The 11,385-nt window shown below is 41.5% G+C and overlaps 1 protein-coding gene across 5 annotated transcripts in view; it reads right to left on the reverse strand.

Moving 5' to 3' along the window:
- The window catches only part of alpha-Cat (catenin alpha), a 79,601-nt gene that overhangs the window by 67,000 nt on the left and 1,216 nt on the right, over positions 1 to 11,385 (reverse strand). For 2 of the 5 annotated variants that reach the window (XM_028301269.1, XM_028301268.1), the window contains exons 2-8: positions 9,268 to 9,579; positions 7,658 to 7,824; positions 5,545 to 5,673; positions 4,384 to 4,464; positions 2,266 to 2,389; positions 1,376 to 1,437; positions 124 to 242 (exon numbers count right to left, since the gene is read on the reverse strand). In XM_028301269.1, coding sequence (XP_028157070.1) covers positions 124 to 242; positions 1,376 to 1,437; positions 2,266 to 2,389; positions 4,384 to 4,464; positions 5,545 to 5,673; positions 7,658 to 7,824; positions 9,268 to 9,579 — 994 coding nt within the window. Of the gene's footprint in view, positions 1 to 123; positions 243 to 1,375; positions 1,438 to 2,265; positions 2,390 to 4,383; positions 4,465 to 5,544; positions 5,674 to 6,023; positions 6,038 to 6,755; positions 6,783 to 6,904; positions 7,007 to 7,657; positions 7,825 to 9,267; positions 9,580 to 11,385 lie in introns of those variants that run through there. The other 3 variants (XM_028301270.1, XM_028301271.1, XM_028301272.1) reach the window with 3 other exon arrangements.

Raw genomic sequence — 11,385 nt, forward strand, 5'->3', positions numbered from 1 at the left:
ATGAACTAAGTTTTTAAGACCAGAATAAAGGTATTTTTAAAACAGTTGTAGTTTCGAATTATTGGGGAATGGTGTCAAACTGTCTATTGAGTTTAATCCTGAGATTCTGAGGCCTTGTCTCACCTGGTGCAGCCGCTATCCGCCATCAGCGCGGCGCCTGAGATAATTGACTCCAAACGTTCTTCAAGCGACGGCCGCGTGCGCAGCTCCGAATAAGCTAGCGGTTCCATGACCATGCGCTCCTGGAAGGAAAGAGAAAAGGCAATGAGTTGAGCGCCCAGTTGGCGCCACTGGGGAAAAGTGGCGCCAACTGGGCGCCAATTAGTAACTATGAAAGCAAATGAGTTAACGCCTCTGGTGAGCCACTCGATAATGGCGCCAATAGGCTATTTCCTAAAAAAATTTTTTTAATCCGTCAATTTTAATATAAAAAAATAATGGACACGTATATTTTGAATTGTTTCAAAATTCAAAATTATTTATTGTGAAACATAGGTGTTTACAGATAAAAATATTACATTGTGATAGTCTCACTATGTTTCGCCTGGTTGGCATACAATAATATAAGTGATTTAAGTTTGTCAATCAAACAAAGTTATGGTGCGTTGAAGTTCCGCGCGACGTCACAAAGTGCTGCACTTTTACGCACTCACTGACGTCACGGGCCTTTTCTTTAGAATTTTGGCACGCTTTATCTCTTTACATTTTCATTAGTTTTAAATAAAAAGTGAAAAATACGTGTCGAGTAGTTTTTGATATGCTAACTGACGGACTAATTAAAACTCTTGTTTTTTTACCCAGGAAACATCCCTATTGGTAACTGCTACTACTGCTAGTGCTATAAGCTTAATTACCATGCGCTCCTGATAAGCAAGTATTTCTGAAGTTCTTAACATTAAATGCATGCCGAATTAATAAATAAATGTTTGTAAAACACAATGTTGCTGTGCCCAAACCGGGTCTATGTTTAAGACTACGAGGGCGGCACTGAAAATTTCGGGAATCAAGGAAGTGAAACAACATTACTATTTAAAAATGTATTTATTGCTTTTTAAAGTATTCTCCGCGAAATTTGACACATTTTTCCATACACGATGCAGCCCTCGTATACAATATATTGTTTAAGACCTTATGTAGAACATAGAATGCAATAAACATATTGAATTTAATTGAATTGAGTTTGTGCCCAGTTGGCGCCACTGCGTAAGGCGCCAACTGGTGCCAGCTAATGCGATAACACTTGCAGTATTACCGGTTACTAGTTGGCGCCTACAACAATGGCGCCAACTGGTGAAAAACAAAGTGATAAGATGTGGCCTACTGTATAAGAAATTAGGAGCTGTCGATATCGAATTTAATCCATTTTGATACTTACATCAAAATCGTCGAGCGCTTGAGCCAATTCTCCAGGGCCCTCGACCGGGGGACGATTGGCTCCTGTAAAAATAAATAAATTAGACATTGATAACATAATACGTGCTGTATTTGTGCAGTATGGTGTAGCGTAGCGCAGTGCACCGTAGTGTACCATAATGTAGCGTAGTGTATCGTAATGTAGCGCAGTTTATCGTAGTGGAGTGTTAAATGTAGCGCAGTGTATCGTAACGTAGCGTCGTGTAACACAGTGTAGCGTAATGTAGCGTAATCGTAATGTAGCGTAATCGTAATGTACCGCAGTGTACTTGTAATGTAGCGCAGTATACTTGTGATGTAGCGTAGTATAATGTAGTGTAGCGTAATGTAGGCGCAGTGTATCGTAATGTAGCATAGTGCAGCGTAATGTAGCGCAGTGGAGCGTAGTGTAGCGCAGTGTATGGCAATGTATCGCAGTGTAACGTAATGTAATCGCTATGTATCGCAGTGTAGCGTAATGTAGCACGGTGTAACGTAATGAAGGCGCTATGTATCACAGTGTATCGTAATGTAGCGCAGTGGAGCGTAGTGTAGCGCAGTGTATGGCAATGTATCGCAGTGTAACGTAATGTAATCGCTATGTATCACAGTGTAGCGTAATGTAGCACGGTGTAACGTAATGAAGGCGCTATGTATCACAGTGTATCGTAATGTAGCGCAGTGGAGCGTAGTGTAGTGCAGTGTATCGTAATGTAGCGTGGTGTATCGCAGTGTAGCGTAATGTAACGTAGTATAGTGCAGTGTAGCGTGGTATAACGCAGTATTGTATGATATAGCGCAGTTTAGCGTAATGTAGCGTAGTATAGTGCAGTGTAGCGTTATGTAGCGTAATGTATAGTAGTGTTTACTAACCGTTATGCGGCGCGGCGCGGCCGTGCGCGACTGCAGATATGGCGTCGACAGCGCAGCATACAGCGCGTAACACGTAGTCGCGGTTCGCTTTGGCAGCCGCCAATTCAGGGTGGCGGACGTACACCTGAGAAAGAGTGTGTTAATAAAAATAATAATACGTACACAAAATATTCTTCGCGAAGGTATTTCAAATAATGTCTATAGTCTGGTGTGCGAGCACGTAGAATTTTGTCCAATGACCCCAAGCTACCCATCCTTATCGCTCGCGCGTAATTATGTTGCTGTCGCGCTCGCACACTCACTGCGGGCGCGCGTCGCACATTCGCGACAGCAATATAATTACGCGCGAGCGATAAGGATGAGTAGCTTGGGGTCATTGGACAAAATTCTACGTGCTCGCAGACCAGGCTTTACTCAATGTCGTTAACAATATGGTTTAATTTATCTTGTCTCAAACTTAACAGAGAGCACTGTTTCGTTTACATACGTCAGTGATCGGTACCTCTAGCACGAAAAGCTTTCGACTTCGAATCGCTTGCGTTTTCGAATCGCCGTCAAAAGATTTAGTACGAAAATTTGTTTTTTTTTTTAAATAAAACCGACTTCAAATGCGTGAACACAAAAAAAAACTAAAAATTAAAAATATTGCGTATAAAAAAGTTCATCCCCAATTTTCCACCCTTGGGGGTGAAATATTTTATTCAAATTCGCATGAAACCACCCTTTTGATAATACCTATTCAACAAAAAAATAATCGTTCAAATTGATTTATAATCGGCGGAGATATTGCGTATAAAAAAGTTCATCCCCAATTTTCCACCCTTGGGGGTTGTTTTTTCTATTATTAGATTTAAATGGGACCACCCTTGAGGTATTACCTATACGCCGAAAAAAGATTTGTTCAAATCGGTTCATAATTGGCGGAGTTATCGCGTAACAAACATAGAAAAAAAAAACATACGGGTCGAATTGAGAACCTCCTCCTTTTTTGAAGTCGGTTGAAAACTAAAACAGCGCCCTAGTGAACGTGTCGTAAAGTGAACTTAGTATGAGAAATGGTTGCACGACACTTATTTTGACAATTAAATTATCATTAATTCGAAGGTTGAGTATCGCATTTTGTCGAATACGCAAACTATTCGAAGACGAAAGTTGTTCATGTTAGAGGTACGGTATAGTTCCAAAATACTGAACTGTCCTATCCATGACATTGACAGCGGGGCGCCACCGTCAATACCGGATCGCTGGTTCCGATTTTTGCCATGTTGGAAACCATATAGTTGAACGATGGTAGCGCCCCCCTGTCATTGAGTTTGGTGGGACAGTTCAGCGTGGGTCATCTATACTATGTTGATGCGATAGGGAATAGGAATGACAACTACAAGAAATACTGCGTCGCCACCTAGCCACATGCGAATTTTATCTTAGTTCCATAGTTTTTTTTTTACCTCAGGTGAAGAATACTGCGAGAATAGAATACGTGCTACTTGCTCGTGATTTTTTTAATACGCCGTGCGTGTTTTGTTTTCAATGCGTACTCGGGGAGATGAACAGGCCTAATAGACTGCGAGCTAGGAAATAATAAACCAGAAAGAGCACTAAGCAGCCACGCATTTATGATTTTTTTATTGTGACACCTCCTAACGTTTAAGTAAAAAAAAGACATCCACGCTCTCATGACTTCGTGGCGACACGATGTTTTTTTTTACTTGGCGTCCCTTAGTTAATTAGTTAGTTAAATTATTATTATTAAATAGTCGGCCGTTTGGTGTAGTGGTTCAGAACGGACTACTATGCCGAGAGGTCCCGGGTTCGATTCCCGGTCGGGCAGAAATTGAAATGAAGAATTTTAATTTCTGTGACGGGTCTGGGTGTTTTCTATGTATAATAAGTATGTTCGTTCGTTTCAGCCAAATGACGTCCACTGCTGGACAAAGTAATAATAAGTATGTATTTACAAAAAAAAAGTATTTAAGTATGTTTATATCCGTTGTCTAGTACCCATAGTACAAGCTTTGCTTAGTTTGGGACTAGAGGCGCAGTGTAAAAAATGTTCAAGGATATCTTTTTTTTATTTAATTATTTATTTTGGTAAAAATATCAAAGAAATCAACATACCTTGGAAGCAGTAAGCAGCATGGTGGAATGCTTCTTCAGCACTGCCCGCGCTGCAGCCAGCGAGTCTTTCATCACCGGTTCCTGCAACCATAGACAGTTTGAATGTATGTTTCAAGACTTCAGGTTAAGAAACTTTATGGTCAAGAAGTGTGGCGCAATTCAATTCTAAACAGCCCATTTTTGCACCACCAATCAATGAAGGCTTTTGTTTTTATAATTAGTTGGCGCCACTGGTAATTGACAGGACCTTACTATACAGTGGCGCCATCCTAATGATTGCAAATGCGATGGTCCTTCTACCGCTTCAAAACTCTCCAGTTGGCACCACTGTATTAACTAATAACAAGTGAGGACAATGACAAGGAAAGTATATGGGAAGCACAATAGACCGTAATGGGTTGAGGTGCAACTTATATGAAAAGAAAAGAGAGGAAAAAAAAGAAAACAAAGAACAATAAAAAGAAAAATAAAAAGAAAAAGAAAATTTTACATACCTTGAGCTCGTGCTGCCTCTTGGCAGCCTGCGCAGCCAGCTCATCGCCGGAGCGGCCGAACTGCCGCGCCGACTCGACCAGCTCGGACTGCGATGACGCCGACTTCAGCTTGTCCAAGTCGTTCCTACCTGAGCTGACAGGCTCGCGAGACGAGGGTCTTAAGCGACGCCTATTGGAACCGATAGTGCCCATAAAAGCACTGTCTAGATAGCCATAAGGCAAGACATACAGGAGCTGCTCTGCCTAAACTGAGATGTCATTATGACAATGCGACGTCCCAGCATTGGTGGATGGTATGTTGCTACATACTATCAAGAACAGTGCATTCTTAGCAAGATCTCTGGGAGAGTCCAGAGTCGCTAAGAGCCGCCGAGAACCAGCCAGGAGTAGTCAAGCGCTGCTCCGCGTCCTGGCACATAGCGTCGCGTCACGTCACGTCGCGTAGCGTCTCTTCATGTCACCTAAGAAAACGGGTGAAAGCCGTCTTTTTACCCGACTGCGCCAGAAGGAGGGTAATGTTTCTCTTGGTCTCTTTTTAGCCTTGCCCGGTATGCGCTGCTAGCTACCTAACGTACGTACGTAAGTAAGACACATATAGCGCCGTGTCACATCTCTATCTGCGCTGCCCTATCTGGTAGATACCCCACTAACTAGCACATACACATACCTTGAGCTCGTGTTGCCTCTTCGCAGCCTGCGCAGCCAGTTCGTCGGCAGAGCGGCCGAACTGACGCGCCGACTCGACCAGCTCGGACTGCGATGAGGCCGACTTCAGCTTGTCCAAGTCGTTCTCCACCTGTGGCCAAACACACAATATTAAAATCAAAATAATAAAGTAATAGCTGTAGCGGTTATAGAACATACAATAAGGATTCGGGACGCTGAAGGGATGGTGACTCCAAGGAGAACAAATGGCAAGACCACCTTCAGACGGTCCCAACTTAGACTTGTGACGTCACTTTTACAGTCTATTGAGTGAGGCCGACACGCTCCGAGCAGAATAGGCGGGCGGTGGGGGCGGTCCGCCCCGGGTGCCAAGCATCAGGGGGTGACAACAGATAAGTGAGATGCTGGCTTAGAGCCATCTCTTGTCCAACCTCGGAACTACGTAGCACTCACCGTCCGCAGGCGCGCTCCAGCACTCACCGTCCGCAGGCGCGTCAGCAAGAGCAGAGATTCTCCATTGTGTATGGAAAGAAGCTGTCTTCGCCTTGGAGCAAGGAAAACCAACCCTAAAAGAGCTGTCTTCGCCTTGGAGCAAGGAAACCCGACCCTAAATGTATAGGGATAAGGCTCACCGTCCGCAGGTGCGTCAGCAGCAGCCGCACGTCTACCAAGTCAGCTAGTATGAGCAGGCGCGTCACGGCCGACAGCAGCGTTGTTCTATGGTCTTATAGGGGAAAGACCGGCTGTCTTCTGAGACACCTGTCTCTGGCCAGAGCCAGGGAACTACTAGTAGGCACTCACAGACTTGTGACGTCACATTTGCAAGGTCCACAGAGCCTATAAGTATCATTAGCTACCTACCTTGAAACTACCTCTATATCTTACCAAAATGAGTTGCCTCAGTGGTTGATACTTGCGAATGCTGGGTTTCCATTTCCACTAAGTGAGAAGCTTTAAGCCAGCATCTCTGCTGCATCTCACAGTGAGATGGTGGCTTAGAGCGTAGTTTCTCCAGAAGAGGCTCTACATCAGGAACTCACTACGCAAGCAGACATTCATTAGGAGACGTTGTCCTAATGAAGGTCTGTCAGAATGATGGATGTCACTAGAAGTCTCCAAATACTTATAGTTTGGGAAAAAATCAAATGATACCGCGATGCAACTGTGTCCAGCGCCATCTCTTGTCAAACCTCGGAACTACATGGTACTCACCGTCCGCAGGCGCGTCAGCAGCAGCCGCACGTCATAGTTGATGGAAAGAAACTGTCTTCGTCTTGGAGCAAGGAAAACCAACCCTAAAAGAGCTGTCTTCGCCTTGGAGCAAGGAAACCCGACCCTAAATGTATAGAGATAAGGCTCACCGTCCGCAGGCGCGTCAGCAGCAGCCGCACGTCCACCAGGTCAGCCAGTATGAGCAGGCGCGTCACGGCCGACAGCAGCGCTCGCGCGGCACGCACCATCGCCGAGCGATGACGTCACACTATTATTACTAGTTTTGTGGTCTTCTGATGGAAAGACCGGCTGTCTTAGACTCAGGGACAGGCGCGGTTCGACTACAATAGCCACCCACAATCGTAATAGACCTGTGACGTCACTATTTCAAGGTCTATTGAGCCTATTGGTAACACTAGCTACCTACCACACCACCAGCGTTTACTAGGCTAGCGAAGCTACCTCCATCATCATCCATATCTTACCAAAATGAGTCACCTCAGTTATTGAAAATACTGGGTTTCCATCAAGTGAGAAGCTCTAAGTCAGCATCTCACTGAGATGATGACGTAGTTTCTCCAGACCAGAAGAGGCTCTATGTCAGGATCTCACTTCACTTACTACGCAAGCACAGAAATTCATTAGGAGAAGATCTCCTAATGAAGGTCTGTCAGAATGATGGATGTCCCTACAAGTCTCCAATCTTACTCATAGTTTAGGAAAAAATCAAATGATACCGCGATGCAACTGCGTCCAGCGCCATCTCTTGGCGCACCTCGGAACTACACACTCACCGTCCGCAGGCGCGCTCGCAGCAGCCGCACATCATAGTGGATGGAAAAAAACTGTCTTCGTCTTGGAGCAAGGAAAACCGACCCTAAATGTATTAGGATAAGGCTCACCGTCCGCAGGCGCGTCAGCAGCAGCCGCACGTCCACCAGGTCAGCCAGTATGAGCAGGCGCGTCACGGCCGACAGCAGCGCTCGCGCGGCGCGAACCATTGCCGAGCGTGCGGCGGACGCGCACGGTTGCTCGGAGAATTCGCGCGCGGCTACGCTCATTGCTGCTCCTGGAGGTAATAAAAAAAAAATAATAAAATCGTTTATTGCAAGAAAAACAATTACATTTTTCATATTAATCTTGGACTCCACACTAGGCAAGCCTGTCTCGTGGAGGCCAGGAGATAACTTTACAATATTTTGGGTACTTAAAACTATTATTAGAACATAAAAACAATAAAAAAAAATCAATAATTGTGCTGTATGTTTTATAAGTATGGGTTATGTATGTGTCGTGTATTAAGTAATTAGTGATTGATGATAAAATATTATGAAGTGTAGGTATGTCGTAGGTTTCACATTTTGTTTATTGTACTATTCTTATGAAATGCTCTGTGTTTTCGTAATTTAGTGAGGTAAGCCATGTTCCTATTTTGTGTTTAGCCTCTCTAGTAGGTTTGTCTTTTATGTTGCAGAATTTTACTATTTTATTATAAATAAATGGGCTGAGAAACGTGTTGAATCGATGGGCAAATGAAGTTTTAGTTAATGGGACTGGGATTGTAAAAAATCTTTTTTGACAGGAGTTATCTCAGAACCTCAGAAGGAAGTATCTCAGAACCTATGATATCTAAAAAACGACGCTGAAAAAGTATAAAACAAGATTTTCAGAACATTGAACTGAACAAAGTTGCTAATGTAGTTGCATAGTAATTTTCATGTTTGGAAAACCGCAGTCACACGTTGTCGAAGTGCTACGGTAGGTAGGTATGTAACGTGTGACTACGCCTTTCCAAACATGAAAATTACTATGCAACTACATTAGCATATTCAAAATTTACAAGTAAAGCGCTTTCAAATGATACCAAACACGGCATATTTATCTTAACTTTTTTTTTATTCTATGTTTCGTCCACTAGAGGGCGCCACATTAGATTTTGTGAAACTTCATATAGCCTATAACCAGTGGACAATTAAGACTCTTCTAATGATATGTCATTTGTCGAATTCTGATAAGTAGGTAGTTTAAAAGTTACGAGGGAACAGATGAACATACATACATACATACATAGCCTGTCAAAATCATAACCCTCCTTTTGCTTTGCCGCAGAAACTTAGATGCAACTCAAAAGCAACAAGCAGGAGCAGTTTCGTTGCAGTTGCGTTTCACCGTCTGTTCTGGGCCTAAGACGGAATTTTACGAAACTCCACGCCTAAGGTAGATGAAAGGTAAATGGGATCCACGCGTTGACACGTACGAAGTCGCGGGCGGCCGCTAGTTAGTTATGTTTCTTCTAGCGAGTGGCCGCCAGTGTAGGCGTGTTGCAAGTGGATGCAACTAGCTTCACTTGTGCGGCATGTAAAAACTTGTTCCCTGCCACAAGTAGCAGAGATTGTGGCAAATGTAAGATGAATTATTCTCCTCACACTGATAAGACAGGTTTCCTAACCTGATATTAGTAGGATGGTCAAATACTCAACTGATGGTATTAGGAAAAACACAATTAACTTACCAGCCTTCCTAACTTCCTCGACCGCAGCCAGCATCTCCTGCGTAATCTCCGGGTTCTCATAAGCAATGGTCTGCCCGCGCTCGATGAATATCTCGGTGGCTCGCTCCACCGTTGCCACCAGAGCGCTTGCCCGCTTGGACTTGCCAGGACGCTTCTTCTTCGCTGCCTTATCCTTGCTGTTGACCAGCGTGGTCACTTGAAGCACAAGCGGCTCTAAAGTACGTTCCACCGAAGTGGTTCGTATCTCCAGATTCTTCGGGTCCCATTTTAGGGTCAAAGTCCCCGTTGTACCGTACGGATCTGTCATTGCCACTAGAAAGAAATAGATTACATTCTTTAACTTATTGTTGTTTATCAAATACAATTATCTTACTTTTACTCACTTTTAGCCAGTCTTATAAACAGGGTGGAAAATAATCATGATTTATTTATTTTAATCAAAAACATCAGTTTTTTTTTTAAATCACGATTTTTTCGATTTATTTGATTTTTTCGATTTTTATTGCGTTTTGCGATCATTTTTTAGTTTTTCTTACGGAAAACATTTTTATTTACGTAGAATTGATGTATAACTCTGGCAACACCACCAAAAAAAAAATTGTGTGGTTATCTAAAAAATCGCAAACATGTTTGTACGGAAAAAATATTTTTTTTTATTCTCTATTCAAAACATCAATTTCATACATTAACACCTATTATTAACATTGTTTTCGAACATTACAGTTGATTAATATAAACTCCCAGCCTTTCATTAATTCCATTTTTTGATTTAAATCAGTGATTTTTATTAAAAAAATCATGCAATATAAATCGCGATTTAAATCATGATTTAAATCAACTTGATTTAAATCATGCAACCCTGCTTATAAACTTGTAATAGGGTAAACCAACAGTCATTGGACGGCTGCCAGTCATTGGACAAAACAACCCTTGAATTTTCTTAAAATTAATATTCCTTCAAATACAATGAATATTCCTTAAAAAAACGCCCTTTTATTTCCATCAGTCGGAATCTCTCACTTTCTTAAGTGTCCAATGACTGGCAGTTTACCCTATTATTTTTTACAATACCTATGGCCTTCTCCAAAATACATACATGAAAATTAATTAATAGTATTTTTTTTTCCTAACCACTCACACTCCTACGTTTTTCTGATTAATTTCGTTGCAGGTCCAATGACAGTTTAACTTTCCCCCGGGACAAACTTGACCTTCACTGGTTGGGTTATTGGCGGTCAAGCTGTAGATCCTGGCTACACAGGATTTGCAGCGGTGGGAATAGTCCCGTAAGGTTAAAATAATAAATCTATGTATCAAGAGTTTAACAAGACTGCCAGTCTGGCACTCTTACAATCTTTGGAGTGGTATTTTATTTATGAACCGACTCCTAGCTTATTAATATATCAATGATAACTTTTTCTTATTCTACCATTTAAGTATGAGGTTTGTATATTTTAATCTCATTGAATATTCATAGTACTAAAATAGTAGGTAGTCATATAAAATCATTGTTTACATAAAATGTCATGTATAGTCACAGTAATACAGTGTGAGTCACGTTAAAGTGTACATATGAAAATAGATGAAACTAGACCTATTTTTATCGACAAAAAATAGGTCAATAATTTTTTGAGATTTTTTTTTTATTTTTTATAGAATTTTTTTTCTTCCAATTACTTATTGTAAAGAAAACGTAATAACTTTTAAACTAAGCGGTATATCCTGATAAAATAAAAACAGTAATAATGCTAAATAACAGGCAATACTAAAACAATACATGAAATACACAAAAAATGCCAACAAATAATAAAAAATGAAACTTTTTGAAAAAAATCTGCTTAAAAATTCGTATTTTTTTTGTTATTTGATAAATTTCTCCAAATAATCAATAATAAGCGGTTTTTATTACTTTTTATTATTTTCTATCGTATTACTTTTGTAAAACTAAAAATCGCATGTCTCTATCCCTATCACAACATTTGCTATGATCGTTTGAACAAAGGCCTGCCACCACATTTTTCTCCGCTACAGGTAGAGACAATTTTAATTTTAACTAAAATGCTTATTTTACTTCGAAATCTTTTGTTTTTATTTGAAATCTAACTTGTCTTTATCAAA

This window comes from Ostrinia furnacalis, unplaced genomic scaffold (genome assembly GCF_004193835.3).
Source record: "Ostrinia furnacalis isolate ACB-3 unplaced genomic scaffold, ASM419383v2 OfSCF0895, whole genome shotgun sequence".
Taxonomy (NCBI): Eukaryota; Metazoa; Arthropoda; class Insecta; order Lepidoptera; family Crambidae; genus Ostrinia; species Ostrinia furnacalis.